Source organism: Drosophila busckii, chromosome 3L, assembly GCF_011750605.1.
Source record: "Drosophila busckii strain San Diego stock center, stock number 13000-0081.31 chromosome 3L, ASM1175060v1, whole genome shotgun sequence".
NCBI lineage: Eukaryota > Metazoa > Arthropoda > Insecta > Diptera > Drosophilidae > Drosophila > Drosophila busckii.
Genome location: NC_046606.1, coordinates 14,696,967 through 14,712,668, shown reverse-complemented (window position 1 = coordinate 14,712,668; position 15,702 = coordinate 14,696,967). Strand labels below are relative to the sequence as shown.

General features: G+C 41.2%; 1 protein-coding gene across 3 annotated transcripts; it reads right to left on the bottom strand.

Moving 5' to 3' along the window:
• Positions 1 to 1,093: 1,093 nt before the first annotated feature.
• On the bottom strand, positions 1,094 to 6,786 carry LOC108599158 (larval cuticle protein 65Ag1-like). 3 transcript variants are annotated; one of them, XM_033293602.1, is made up of 3 exons: positions 6,635 to 6,786; positions 1,465 to 1,490; positions 1,094 to 1,383 (listed from the first exon to the last, which is right to left on the bottom strand). In XM_033293602.1, exons 1-3 carry the CDS (start codon positions 6,731 to 6,733, stop codon positions 1,188 to 1,190), a joined length of 321 nt encoding a protein of 106 aa, XP_033149493.1. In that variant the 5' UTR covers positions 6,734 to 6,786; the 3' UTR covers positions 1,094 to 1,187. The 3 variants fall into 3 exon arrangements, with proteins under 3 accessions (XP_033149493.1, XP_017841513.1, XP_017841434.2); XM_017986024.2 differs by having other exon boundaries at positions 1,465 to 1,511; positions 6,656 to 6,786; XM_017985945.2 differs by lacking the exons at positions 1,094 to 1,383; positions 1,465 to 1,490 and adding an exon at positions 6,281 to 6,527 and having other exon boundaries at positions 6,609 to 6,784.
• Between the last annotated feature and the right edge of the window lie 8,916 nt (positions 6,787 to 15,702).

The window sequence follows — 15,702 nt, the reverse complement described above, 5'->3', positions numbered from 1 at the left end:
TTCAACTTTAAGCTTAAATATACTGCTTGACTTTAATTAAGCATACGCCCCGGTCGTCAGTCAATTTACATTAACATTTACATTTACATTTCTTTCTCTGTTTGGTTTACGGCAACTTTAAGCGCTGGGCGTCGCATTCAATTTACCGCTGACAAATAGTTATAAAAGCTATACGATTTTGTTAACCTGTTCACACCAAACGCTGGTCGCACACCGCAAATAAATTATTTCTTATCAAACTGAACTGGCCGCAAAAGTTTTTGTGTCTAACCTAAACCCAACTGCAGCGAATTCTATCTGCAATTTCTTTTGCTAGTTTCCCCTTTTTATTTTTATTGTCACTCGATAATTTGTAGACGACTGTCGTCATGCCGTAAATTGTCTTTGGCAGGCGACCTGCTATATGTATGTCTATATGTATGTTAGGTAGTCACAGTCGTCGGTTGGGGGTCAGTGCGAGCAGTTTGCCAAAAACTTTGGCCCAGGCACACGCTGGGCACGTGGGTGCGCGGCCAAATCAACAAGCAATTGTTGCAGATAAAACACGTTGCCCACCGCAAACTGTTCATTGTGGCAGATTTTCAGATTTCAGCCTGTAGCAGCACAGCAGCACAGCAGCCCAGCAGCCCAGCAGTCAAGCAGCGAAGCAGTTGCCAAAAAAGTTTTAATTTTATAAAAACAAACGGCAAGTAATGGAGAGACAGCAACAGCCAAGCTGAGGGGCTAAGCCCAAGCCACAGTTTAATGAAACGAACATTATAAAGCAGCAGCCAGTTTAATAAACATAATTACAGCTGAAGCTCGCAAGTTTATGAAAGCGACTGACAAAATGTTGATTATGTCTTTGAAACGTGTTATAAACTGTTATATAACGAAGACTTAGCAGGTTACTTAGGTTTGTGTCTTAGGTTTGTGTCTTTGCTAAGTAGCAGAGTACAAAATAATGTTAACTATGGACACATGTAATGTTAAATTTTGAGCACAGGTGACCATTTTTGGTCATATGGGCAAGCGAACGAGCTTTTGGACATTTAATTTTTTTCTAGGCCCACAAAGCTTCTCTCGAAAGCTATTCAATAAAAAAGTTGGGAAATTTCAACGACACAAAATATACGTATATTTCAACAAGAACGCATTCAAGTTCGGCGATACCAACTTTTTGATACACAAATTAGAAATGCAGTTGCTTAGGCAACGGGGGCAACGGGCAAATGAGCACCCTGGGGCTGGAAACCGTTCTCATCAGCGATCCACTTAACATGGATGGGGGTGCCATCGGGAGAGGTGTAGCTGAAAGAGCCCTGGGCAACATAGAGAGAGTGCTCGCCCTGTCCCTGCAGGTGTCCGGACTCCTCAGCGGCGATGCCGTTGCTGGTCTCATAGCTGTAAGCGTAACGGAGTAACGGAGATTGTTAGCCAATTGCCAATTCAGAATTGATAGCCAATAGATAGGCCAATACTTACGCGAACTTGTGGCTCTCGGCGCCAACATCAACGTCGGAACGCACAACCTGGGCGGACGACTCATCACCGGTGGGGAGGAGAAGAGATCGTCAGAGGAGACCACAAGCAGAAGAGAGGAAAGTCTGATCACCAGAGAAATAAAACTGATTTTATCGAGAGAATAAATTTCTCTGCTGCGCAGTAATATTTCAAAGAAAAAGCTGCAACACCAAGTAAATATTCAAGTAAAAATCAGACAAAACGGAATAAACTTTACATATAAAAAAGCTCAGAGAGAGACAGGTCTAAACTCTGTCCAGCTTGGCGGACAATAATGTGTCGCCATACACAGTATAATCTAATCAACCAATATTTCTGCACTGAATATTGTCTCAAATTTCAATTACAATGAAAATAATGATCGCAGAAAACAATATTATTTTTGCCACAAAGAAATTTCAAACGAACAAAAAATTACATTCAAATGATTCGAATCACAAAATAGAACGACAATGTCGCCGAACAGCTTGAGTAACATATCAGTAGACAAATTTTTGTCGAGAGAGAGTATATGTAGAGAGAAAAGTAGTTAAACTGTGCAAATTTAAAATGAAAGCGACAATATAAATCTGATAATAGAAATGCTATCTAAGTACTAGAGAGTATATTTCTGGTTCGAGAACATAAATATCATACAGAATTTCTTGGAAAACGCTACTCGAAAGAAATATATTTCCACGAATAACAAGAGTTATAAAAGTTACACACACATTGTCACGAATTTCATGTGTTCAAAAACAAATGTAAAGGAAAATAAATTATTCAACTTGAAATTATCTTCGAAAAAAATATTAACACAGAATTTTCGGGAAAAAATTTCATAAAATTTTCAAAATCAGTTCGGCTCCCTAAATATAAATTTATAAATTTAAATAATTAAAAATTTCTGGAGAGAGAGCTTACGATAACACATCTATGTCTCAATGATATACAAAGTCTATTGAGAAATAATTATGGCACCGAAAACAACTCAAAAACATTAATTCGGACAGATAACAGTACGTCCTAGGAATCAGAGAGCACATGCGACGTCGAGAGAGGCGTCAAAAGTACAATCTTTCAATGTAGAACATATTTTATACCGGGGAGCAAGAGCGTCGGCAGCGAATGCATAGCGGCCTCAGCAACGACCGCACCCCTGCTGTCTATAATCAGGTTGCCAGTGTGAGCGCGGATAATCCCATGTATTCATTAAAATATCTCTAAATATATATGTAACACTACAGATAATATCTTCCCTTTAGTGAGTCATAATATATATTACTTCTGATTATATAAATGATTCAATAAAAATTTCAAGACACAGAGACTATGTTTCCAGGCTTTTATTATTCATAAAAAGATAATACTAAAAAAAATACAATATTTTATCGCTGAGATACTATTTCGACATATAAATATATTCTTGCTATAATAATGATATCATGAATACTAATTTAAATAACATATATAGAGATAAATCAATAAAAATATCAGGTCAATTAAAATTCTGTCTCAAATTAAGTGGAAAAAAAATGTTAAATCAGCTATTATTCAAAATTATTTCACTGATATGATATCATATCAAAAATGATTTATTCAAAAAAATTTGGGAAAATTTAATATAGTTCAAAAAATGTAAAAGAAATTCTAAAATAATTTATATATCGTACTAAAAATATTTAAAAAATTTCATCATCAAAATATAATTCTATAATTATAATATAAATTGTTTCGATAAATATTAAATATAAATATAAATGTTAGAGAAAAGATAAACATCAGAAACACTAGCATACAATAATGTAAATATGTTCAAGTACAAATTGTATCATAATATTTGCATGATAAATACAATAATTGTTAAATTCGGGTAAAGTATAAATAATATATAAATTTCAGTGTATATATGGTTATCAAACACAAGAAACAGCTGTTAAGACATGTTCGCCAATGCGAACATACGACTTGAGTGAGATAAAAGAAGTTGTCTTATATTGTGGGTTAATATCGTCCATATTTCCATCGAATTTACGAGATTTGGATACAGAGTATCTGAATAGACAGATCGGAGGAGAAAAAATGAAAATACAAAAAAGTATCAACAAAAAAATTATAAAAAAAAAAATTTTTTAAAAAATTTAATAAAATTTTTTCGCATCAAGAGTCGCATATGATATCTATATGTCCAAAATAGTGATAGAAGCTAAGAGAGACTAGAATCAGAATGTACTTTAAGTCCGATAAACATTTATTACTTATGAGAAAAAGTTTCAAAGATAATTGCTCAACATAAAATTAAAATTGTTCAATAAAGAAATATGAGTGTGTTAAGCAAAAACTTTATCAAGAGAGAATCACCTTCGCTAAATATGATTCTAATAAAAATTGTTAAATAGATAAAATGTACAAAGATATTAAAGGATGCATCAAGAGAGAGTGTTCGTCTCGCGCAATATCTTTTTGGCGACTAATAAAAATACTCAATGACACATCAGAGAGAGATAGAGATGAATTCTTTCGGACAATAGCTCCACATATTACTGGTACAACATGTAAGCTTTGTATGCGCCTTATCCCAATTTAGACAGTTTCATATTAAATTTGTTCCGCAGGGATAAAATTTTATTACGGCGCATAGAGAGACAAATGTTTTATAGAATAGGCCGTGCATTATATAGAGACTGATATCTAACCTCAAGAGAGTCGTTAAGAATAGCACATGCTGCATCCTCACAAAAAATGAAAAATCCGTAAATTATCTAAAAAAAATTTCATACACGCGGTAAAACAATTCCAAACAATGTCATAAGGAAACACATATACAACGCAACTATGCTCACAAAAGTTGGGCTTCAAAACACTAGGTGATCAAGGGTTAGAATGTCAATTTAAAAATGTAAGCGATTGAAAAGCCAACACATCAGCTTGAGGTCGCTTAAAGCAAACCCAACCTTGAGTTGCCGTAACGTACTTACTATGCTGTCTACAATTTGTGTGCTTAGAACAAGACGCATTCGCATTTGAGTGAAGCGACAGTTAAATGAATTCATTTCCACTATATACGTGTTGATTTGATAAAATGTCAACATTGTTGCCTTGGCTGATACTTGAAAAACCAGAGCGTATGAGTGCTATGATGATAAACGTCAAATATTTGTATATGCTTCAATAATATCCTGTGCGAATGCAAAGAGTATGAAATTTAAATACACTGAGCACAAATGCAAAATGACAGACACCTAAATTATGCTGCTATTTAACTTTGCCTCAGTTTGCACGTCTCTGCCTGTGGCTGTGTGCGTGTGTGTGTGTCCGTGTGTGTCAACTGTCAACCTTTGTCAGTCGATTTGCTTGTGAAATGCTAATCCAGTTAGGACGACTGCGACGCTTGCCTGCTTTAATCAGTGAAAATGAGGAAAGACAGCCCAAACGGAAACTTGTGCGTATGACTGCAAAATTCCATTTCCGCCTGCTGCTGCTGTTTGTGTTGGTATTAGTGTGTTGGTATATGTGTGCAAATAAGAACAATTAACTGACACTGCGCGCTTTTAAAGTTACACTCGCAAACGCATATAGAGAAGTACGTAGGTAGATTAAGTATACGCACTAGACAGTCATATAATATATGGCCTGCTTCTGTTTACGATGACAAGGCAGCGAAATGAGGCCAACCAGAAACCCATTCAACCAATGCCAATCAATCAAAGCGCACCAAACTCACACTTTACGCTTTTCTCTCTCTCTCGCTGTCTCTCTCTCTCTCTCGCTCTCTCTTTCTCTATTTACATTTTGTTTGTGCAACATTTTTTACTGCCTCTGCTTGCTTTTAATAAGCTCGGTCGCTGAATCTCTCTCTGGCTCTAGCAGCAGCAGCATCATCATCATTGCCGCTTGCCTTTGCTCGCTGTATCGCTGGCATAGGCAAATCCCAAAACACTCGCAAAACTTGCCACAACACAGCGCAGTTTAATAAAATATTTATAAATTCCTCAAACGCATCCCATGGCATATAAAAACACGCTTGGGCAACTCCTCGGCATCGACCCAAACCAAATCCAACAGTTGGGCACTAGAAAAAGCGTTGAGGTGCCAGTGCCGGTGCCGGTGGCGATGCCTGGCTAACTGTTGGTCGAATTGCCTTTGCAGTTTTTGTATTCATATGCGAGTGACTGATAGCATTTGAACTTGAATTCAGCATTTCCGTTAACAATAAATTTTGTGCAAAAACTTTTGACCTATAAATACGCGCAAAAAATTAGTAAGCCAGTAAAACGAGTTTGCAACCTGTTGTTGACTTGCGAATTGTGTCAAGAGTTTTGATAATTAGCCAAAAACTCTGCACCAAATGCTGCCAGCATATTTAGCAAACTGGTTCCTTAACCAATTCATCTACGCTGCCAACAAATTCGCAAATGACAATTGACGTAAAAGACAGTTATAATTTTAATACAATTTACTGTTGTTAATCGATAAATTAATTAGCTTAACAGCAGGTGCTATTTATAATTCTTCAGCGTAGTTCAATTGAGGGTTATACAGTTATGTACATATGCATATTGATCAGTTGCTTACTCGTTATGTTGAGCTGTATATTCGTTTTGCTTAATTCGATTATCGTTTATTTGCTTCGTTCTTATTATTTAAAGAAGCATTCAAAAAATTAATAAGAATTAAAAGAATAATTAAACATAAATTTCTAGAATATCTAGTTCGTGCTTTCACATTGATGAATAGATCAATGGTACTTATTCTGAAAGATTTAGGCAGCTGATTTCGATAAAATAACACATGTAGATTTGAGATTTTAGAATAACGTTCGATTTATTTGTTTTCAATGTTTAGTTGTTTAGGCGACGGGGGCAACGGGCAAATGAGCACCCTGGGGCTGGAAACCGTTCTCATCAGCGATCCACTTAACATGGATGGGGGTGCCATCGGGAGAGGTGTAGCTGAAAGAGCCCTGGGCAACATAGAGAGAGTGCTCGCCCTGTCCCTGCAGGTGTCCGGACTCCTCAGCGGCGATGCCGTTGCTGGTCTCATAGCTGTAAGCGTAACGGAGTAACGGAGATTGTTAGCCAATTGCCAATTCAGAATTGATAGCCAATAGATAGGCCAATACTTACGCGAACTTGTGGCTCTCGGCGCCAACATCAACGTCGGAACGCACAACCTGGGCGGACGACTCATCACCGGTGGGGGCGGCGAAGGCCACAGCGAAGAGGGCAGCGAATACAATGATGAACTTCATATTGATTAGATCTGTTGCGCGTTTGACGATGCAAAGGTAACTATCTTCTACAGGCAAACCCCTGCATATTTATAGCAGCGCGGCTCCGCAGCTTGCACATGTGCGCAAACTGGTTTCAACCTTGCGCGCTGATAAAATTTCAAATTAAATTTAAGATCGGTATGCAAATTTTTGCACAGATTCGCCAAAAATTAATTCAGTGCAAAAACTAGCCGCAGAGCCGCTGCTGTGGATATTGTTGTCGCTTATGCAAATCGCCGACGATGCGACAAATGCGATGCTTGCCAAAAATTATGCATGATCAATGAAAGTATTTGAAAGCAAGTTCAAGAATATAATGTCAGCAGACTCGGTTGTGTCTTAATTGGGCATAACTGGTTTTTAAATGTTGGCTTAGGTCAAATGATCGCGTTAAATGTTAAACGCAGACACAATTTGCTTATGCAATGCCTCGATACAGTCGGAGATACAGTCAGCCACAGCTGTATGCGTACACTGGCGCACAGATAGACATTTGACGCTGTCAACGCCCATCATCTGCAGAGATCCACGCACTACTTGTGCATGTGTGTGTATGCAGAGCATGTAGCATACTTATGAGCGCAGCAGGCTGGCAGACAGGCCCACCTGGTAATGGCAAGAACAGCAGCCAAGGCTCTGGGCATCCTCATCATTCGCTCGTTTTATATTTCAACATGGCTGTATGTCATTTACTGGTCCCCAGCTCTCGCCTCCTCATGCTCTCACACGCTCGCTGGATAGCCGTAGTTGGGCAACGTTATAAGCTACACACACCCTCTCGGCATACTAAGCAGCCAGTCGCATCATCATTAACACTACAGCCAAGCCAGCCAGTCCTGGCAGCAGCAGCAACTACACTTACACCTTTGGTACTGCTGCTGCTGCTGCTGCGCGGCATAAATTAATAAAAATTTCATGTGCCAAATAATTACAATTAACATGAGTTCTTAATTAAGAGCACAACGCTGGCTTTGGCGCCGCAGCAACTCTTCACTCTCTTCTTCTGCCGCTTCTGCTTCTTTGTGCTGCTGTTGTTGTTGTTGCTGTAATCATTTGCTGCCGTCCTTGTTGCTGTTAATAGGCTCGTTCATTTGTCGTCGACGACGTCGTCGTCGTCCTGGCGCACCTTTAATGCAATACAACACACTCGGCTGCGTTCGGTGCTCGCTGTTCGGTTCGTTAAATCGCTTCGGCAGCTCATTGCTCGCTGCTTAATTTTCTGCCTGCCAGCTATATTTTTGCCCCGCCTCTGATTCTGTACTTGTTTTTTTTTTGTTTTTGCAAATTAAGTGTCGATATTTTATGTGCCTGTTCGTTTAATTAAAAATGCCAAAGGTTAACGCATGGCGAGCTTGTTGTTGTTGCCCCACTGTGCAGCTCAACCGGCACATTTATGAATTATATTTATTTAGCACATAAAGATTTGAGCTTAGAGTGCAGGGCGGGCTTAGGTTGCTGCAGCTTTTGCTGCCCTTTTGCTGCAACTACTGTGCGTATACTTGATATGCCAAGAGTATTGTGCCCGCTTGAAAGCTTGAGCGTTTAGCTGAGTTTTGTAAAAGTTTGACACAGGTCTATTAATAGCTGCTGGCCGTTGAGTTATGCCAAGTGCCGCTTTGCATGCTCAACTATTTTTCGGGGGGCGCATTTTATTTATTTTCGTTTTTTACAAACATTTTGCAAGGCTTAAGTTGGCCTGCAGCTTTGCAAATGAGTTTTGTGCCTTGCGCTTGGCAGCGTAATGAAGCCGGAAGTGCCTGACGTTCATCGCTCAGCGCTGTAATATAAAGCTGGCTGACTGGCTGGCAGAATCTGTTTTTAATAGTAGAAGGCCAGCGAGTAAGAAGCATCATCAACGGCTGGCCCCTGGACAGAGGCAGAGGCAGAGGCTGAGGCAGGTATATAAACTTTTAAGAGCGCATATGCGGGTCACGCAGCTTATGCAAGTGTGTGTGTGTGTGTGTGGAGTACATGACTAAATCATAAAACTGTCCAATGTTCGGACGCTGAAGCTGATGAAAGATCAGACAACGCCCACACACACACACACACACGCGCGCACACTTACAGCGAAAAGTGAAAGACAAGCTGAAGTGCAGGCTGCAAATAAAACTGCCAGCCAAAAGTGTGAGATACTTAGCACAAAGCCAGGACAGGACAGGACAGCAGAGCAGAGCAGAGCAGCACAGCATGGGAAGTCACTGACAGCGCCAGGCGAGAGTGAATGGCAGGCAAACAGAAAAGGAAAACCCATCGCATATACACAGACACCAGAGACGAATACAAGGTAGGAAGTAAACAAAGCCGTGTGCTTGACAAGGGGGTGAAGTAAGTGATGTGAACTGAAACTGAGCTGAAGCTCAGCTAAACGCAACGCAGCGCAGCTTTGACTAGGCAACCTAGCGACCAACTGACTGACATAAATATGTAAACAAATGTCAAACTGACAGCCACACACATACACACCAGGAATCTCACTCTCTCTCTCTCTCTCGCTCTCTGTCTATCGCTCTCTCGCTCAGTTTGTTTGGCTAGTGGGAAAGTGAGTCCGTCAGTATTTGAGTGTGGCTGTTATTGTTGTTCAAGTGGCGAGGTTGACATTTTCTGCTGCACAAATGAAAAATGCATGACAAATGGCCCCAAAATGCTTACAGGCGAGCACCGAGCGCCGAGCACCGAAAAAAGAAGAAGCAGAAAATAACCAAAAATAAAGTAAAGCACAAAACTTTGTGCAAGTTTTTCTTTTTATTTTTGCCTTTTTGCGCAATATTCAACGCTCAGCTCAAAAGTGATAAAATGCCAGGAAATATGAGTAAAAACGCGCAAATAATTCACACACACACACACACACGCAGACACAGAGACACTTACACAGAGGTATAAGTATACGGTAAACGCGTGCGGCAAAGGCAAACAAATAAGCCCAGCGACGACATCTAACAGATGCGAGCAGCGCGCAAGCTGAAGGCATAGCCTGTTCGGGGGGTTGGGGGTGGTTGGGGTGGTGCATGGTTAGCTGCTGTGACTGCGGCTGCTGTTGCCTGGCATCAGTTTCTTGACGGTGATGGCCGAGGCTGCTATTTCATATTTGAGCAAGGTGAGGCTGTGCGCTTTAATGACGTCATAACTCAAAGCCCAACGCCGTGCAATGGCCGCTAACCCGAACACACACACGCATGTCCTTCGGCTCTCTCTCGCACTCGCACTCGCACTCGCTCTCGCAGCTCACGAGTGCGCGCTCTCTTGTGCGCTCTCGCAGCATCTTTTGGACAAAGCGACAATCTGATTATCTCAGCTGCAAGCCACCGCGTTCGCTCTCTCGCTCTCGCTCTCGCTCTGCCTTGCTGGGCACCTGTACAACAATGCGTATGCTTGATATACACATGCCGGCCTTTGTTTGTATGTGTGCGTGTGTGCGTGCTTTAGTTGTATTTGTTTACACAGCTATATATTAGTTTTTATTATGGGACACTTTTGATTTTTTACTTGATTTATTAATGAGAATTTATGGCTGACAGCCCAGCTTCATATAATGAAAAAAGCCTTTCGCTCGCTCCTTCATATTCATATCAGCAACAAGAGTTATTACGCCCTGGCAATAAGCCTGCACTTTTTGTTATGCAGCTATAATTTAACTTTAAACTTGCACTTGGACGCGGGCGCGAGCTTGGGCTGCCCACACAGTGCGCATTCTGATTGAGTTGAGGGCAAATATTTGCCAAAGATAATCAAATAGCGCATTACTCTAATTGAACCTGTGGCTACGCAAATCGCCAAATCAAAGCAGCAGTACATTGTGTGTGATTAATAAATTAAAATTGTGGTTTGCTGCTGACTTCCTGACCACTCACCTGGCCCCAATTAATTAAGCCAAAATGATTAGCTAAATGTGAATGCATATCGTGATTAGGCCAGAAAACCGCAAAATTACATGCTGTTGATTTTACAAAAGGCCCAAATGGCGACAGCGACACTTTGGCAAAAGAAGAGCAAAAAAAAAAAAACCATTATGCTAATTTGTATAAGCAGCATGTTTTCTGTTGTTGTTGTTGTTGTGTTGTTGTTGTTGCTGCTGCTCTTCAAAGACGCTGATAATACAAAAGCAGATTTTGTGGTGTGGCTGCCTGCAATGAGGCAAAAACATTGTATAAATAAAAGTTCGTATATGTGTGTGTGTGTGTCTCTTTCTGTGTGTGTGTGTGAAGACAAAACACAAGAGCTAAAATAACAGCAACAACAACAACAGCAGTGAGAAGCAGCATGACTACAAGTGAATGTAAAAATGAAAGAAAAGGTCACGCACTGAAAGCTAAGCAGCATATAAAATGAAAATGGCGCATACACACACACACACAACCAAGCGCACACACACACAACCAAGCGCACACACACACACATAACACAATAACAGTAAAAATAAAAATAAAAATGGCAACCACAACAATAACAACAAGTAAAACAAGCTCAAGTCAACAGCAACAACAAGTGGACGAAGCCAGCGCTCACACACACGCACGCACACCACTAAACAAAACACAACTCACACATGTATTTAACCTCAGATTAAGCGCATAGCATAAGCGAGCTGCTGTGTCTGTATGTGTGTGTGTGTGCGTATGCGTGTGTGTGTTGCTGACAACAAAAATATAATGTTGCAACAAAAATTAAGTTGAGTGCGTGGCGCTGGGAAATTGTTTAGTCCTGAGGTGTAAGAAAACTGAGCGCACACACACGAACACACGCACACACATACGCAGCACACATGCGTAGCAAAAAGCAGAAAAAAAAGCAGCTGAAAAAAAAAACAAAAGATTGAAATCTACAAAGCAAACACAACGCGTTGCGGGCAGACACAAAAGCGCGCGAGGCGGCAGCGCGAAACAACAAAGAGACAATGAGAAGAGAGGAGCGAGAGTGAGAGCAGTGAGATAGTTGAAGAGAGCAGCTGGGCAGCATCTGCAGTCTGCACTCTCGCTCTCTCTCTCTCTCTGTCACTCTCTCTCTCTTGCTGTTTTACTGAAAATTCCCGGGCAAACGCTTGCGCTGTTCGCTCGTGCAACATTGTTGTTGTTACTAACAGTAGTTGCTGTTGTTGTTGTTATTACCGAGGCTGCTGCTGCTCAAAACATTAATAAAAGTTGCCATTTTTCGGCAACTCGCGGGGGGGTGCGCGGTGCGGCGGCTGTGCGTTTTACCTGCGACTGAGCGCTAGCCGCTGTTCATGTTGCCTTTTATGCGTTCAAAAATTCATGCAACCCAGCCAAATTATGTATACGCCCCGTAAGGTAAGGCACAGCCAGCAAAAGCAAAGCACGCTGCTATGCCACAGCCTTGCCCAGCCGAGTAAAAACTTATTTTCGGTGCCAGGGCTAGCCAATTTGCGCGCTAATGGCACGTCAGCCGCCTAATAGCAGCAGCAACAGCAACAGTCACAACAGCAACAACAACAACAACAGCAAGAGCAACAAACATAATAATAATAACAACAACGACCGCGCCCACAAGCCTAATGCTGCTAGCTGGCAGGCAGTGGCTGTATTTAGGGTTTAGGTTTTGCGTTTGTCGCCTCGCTTTAAAAATGTAAAATGCCAGAAAGCGAAACTAGCGAAAAGTTCAACAACAACAACAAACAGGCGCCATTTTCAATGCGCTGTTATGGTCGCTCGCTCTCTCGAGCTGTGTGTGTGTCTGTGTGTGTGTGTTTGGGTCACACTAATAATTTAGTAACAGGCAAAAGGACGTCGCCTTACGTCGTTGCTACATACAAAGTGTACAACAAAAAAAATAAGAAGAGCGCTGCTGAGGCGTAACATGCGAAAAGTGAAAGAAACATTTGCACTTCCTGCTCTTTTGTATGCTGCGCTTTGCGCTTAACCCCACCACGCACCCCGCCCTGCCCACAGCCCACAGCCCACATTGCCAGCTTGTTTATGTTGTTGCCTTGCTTATGTCTCGCATTTTTTACAGCATTGAATTGCTCGCTGGGCGGGTCAGCAGCAGCAGCAGCAGCATCTCCAGCGCAAAAAGTATTACAAAATACAATTTTTGTGCTTCTTCTTCTGCTGTTTTGTTTTTTTTTTTACTTTTTGCTGCTTTTCATTTTTGCTTCATTGACAAAGCGAAAAAATGTTGTTGTCGCCTACATTTTAGCTTTCTTCTTTTTTTGTTCTGTGTAACATATACAAACTTTTTTTGCACTCACTGTGCATCGCACATGCACATTTGTTCCTATGTCCAGCTGCTAAGTGCGCGAGGCGGCCATGTTCATGACACGCCCACCCATCAAATCGCCAGCTGGCAATGGCGAGCGAGCGTATACTCTACGCTACGTAATCATCCTGGCGATGATGACGGTCTTGATGATGGGCTGCTGCTGGGAGCAACGTTGCTGCCGCTGCCGCCGCTGGTGCTGCTGCTGCTGCTGCTGCTCTTGTTGTTACTCTATGTGGCACATTAAAAGATGGCACAGCAGAGACCAACACATGCTAAAAATCTAGGTGGGCGGCCTAACGCCTCCATATCATGCAGTGAGGCACACACACACACACTCAGAGCAACATGCACGTAAAATCACATTTATTGCTTCTTAGGCACAGTGCACTGTGGATAAAGAGTGACAACTTTTGGCACATATAAATGCAACAAACTAAAGTTAGATATAATAAATATTAAGGTATTAAGTTTAGCATATTAGCAGTAACTTAACAGTAGCTGCGGATTAACAGAAAGAGAAACTGAATAGAACAAGTAAAACAAGAGAGAACAGCTGAACACGGCTAGAGTGTAGTATATAGAAACTAATGACACTTAAGTTTAATTTAATATAAAAATAAGCATCTCGATCCAATAAATTTATATTTGTAAAACCGAACTAATTATCATTCCTAGTAAGCGCCAGGACTTTTGTGTATTTTTTTAAAGAAGCAATAAGCATTGAAACCTGTACCCGATGATTTTTACAACTTGGAGTTCATAAAATTTTATATAAAAAATCACACAACAAATATGAATAAAGAATTTTAGTTTCTTTGCCTTTATTGCTGTTGGACCACGCCTTCAACCTCTTCCACTTTAAACGGATTATCGCATGCACTTCTCCAAATATTATAGGAAATATTTTGTTAATTGCATGCACTAATACAAATGTATCAAATCCACGAAAGGTTCCCAACTTGTTATGCCACTTCATTAATTTGCGAGCTACTAAAATAACTTAGGCTAGATTCCATCTACTGCTCAGCAGCTTAACTATGATTGTTGTAGCACTCAAATTCCATTTGATTTTATACCAATTTATTACAAATATTTTATCTAGCTGCAATCTGCTTCATTTTTCTTCATCTCCTTACAACTGACTTCGAAAGCAGCGAGTTTTAAACACATTTTGTTGTAAGTCCATGAAAATTGATATGCAATTGAAACATTTTGTAGCTCTCGCTCAAATATGTGGCCCACTGTGCGCACTTGGCTTGACTGACAGAGTGTCCCGTCGCAGCCTTGCGTTCCTGCTGTTCAACAAATGGAAATATGTGTGGCGAGGCAATTTCTTTGCTGTTGTTTTTGTTGTTGTTGGTGCTGCTGTTTTTGTTTCCCTTTTGTTTCGAACTTGTCGTTGTTGTCGTCATTGCCCCCGTTCCGCTGCCGCTCCTCAGCTGCCAAACCAACGATCTGACTCTGACCCGAGCCAGAGTGTGAGCATTGTGCTGTTGCAGGCCTCGATTGTCGCTGTGAGCGCCCCGAGCATAGACAATTTTAATGAATTTGCAGCGCCTCGCTCGCCCCTACGACTGCCAGGCCCACTGTCAGGCCAACCATGTAGAATAATCTGGCACAGCAGCCGCCATGGGAGGAGTACGAGCAGCAGGAGGAGGAGGAGCAGGAGCAGGAGCAGCAGCCGCCGCAGTGGTAGCAAAAGGGTTAAATAAGCGGTTAATTATGTGTTTAAAATTTCTGACATGACGCAGTGCAAATTATTTATTTACATTTTATTTTTAGCGCATTTCGTATGTGTTTGTCTGTGTGTGTGTTTATGAATATGCAGAATATGAAACGCAATTTGGCAATACGTATGTATATCAAATTGCTAACCACGTGGCGTATGTGTAATGTTAAGTCACGTAACATAACGCTGCTCGCCGCTAGTCAGGCATGACGTATACGCAACGTGTGCGCAACGAGCCAGCCAGCCAGCCAGGCAGCCTGCGAGTACGTTGGCCAAAAACTTTTCCAAAAGTATTTATCTTTTTGGGTCACATTTTATAGCGGCCATTTTATATGCGTTTCATTTGTCGATGGCCTGGCACACTGGCCATGCCATTTTGCACTGGTGACCACTTAATTTGTCCTTGGGCGCGCCACACAGCTGCCGCTCCAACTAGCTCCAAGTGTAATTAATAACTTTTGTTTGCATAAGTGACCCGCAAAAACACAACAGCAACAACAACAACAACAGCAGCAGCAGCAACAACAGGCGCCGCGAACGTGCAACGAGTCCGAAACTCAAATAAAACAAGCGCATATATTAAATTAGCAAATTGAAAGTACATGTTCTGTTTTGCTTTGTTATGCTTTTATTCTGCTGCAAAGTCTTAATATTGCTGCCACTGCGGCAGCTCCAATAATTAAATTGTCTATGCTTAACACATAGACAGCTTGGGCCATAATTCAAACTGCCTTTTGGGCAAGGCCATGGCGCATAGTACAGATTATAGTTAAAATGTGTTCAACAGCCAAAGCGTAGCGTAAAAATTGCAAAAGTACGCAGGCCACAGGCATTTAAATGCGAACAACATAAGCCAAGTCAAATATTGAAAATACGCAGCAGCACGTGCGCGGCTTTAGCTTAAACTAAATGTTTCAGCTGGAATCATTGTAAAGATGCTAAAGCTAAAGGCAATGGCATTAGCACGCCCTAGAGTGAGATGCAGACTCAACCGCCCAGTTGCCCC

What these genes read in the sequence shown, in the direction of transcription:
- LOC108599158 (XM_033293602.1), bottom strand. Translation starts at nt 6,733, where the DNA reads ATGAAGTTCATCATTGTATTCGCTGCCCTCTTCGCTGTGGCCTTCGCC. An exon ending in TTGTGCGTTCCGACGTTGAT is followed by an intron (nt 1,491 to 6,634) that starts GTTGGCGCCGAG and finishes TCCGACGTTGAT; the next exon opens with GTTGGCGCCGAGAGCCACAA. An exon ending in GCCGAGAGCCACAAGTTCGC is followed by an intron (nt 1,384 to 1,464) that starts GTAAGTATTGGC and finishes TTACGCTTACAG; the next exon opens with CTATGAGACCAGCAACGGCA.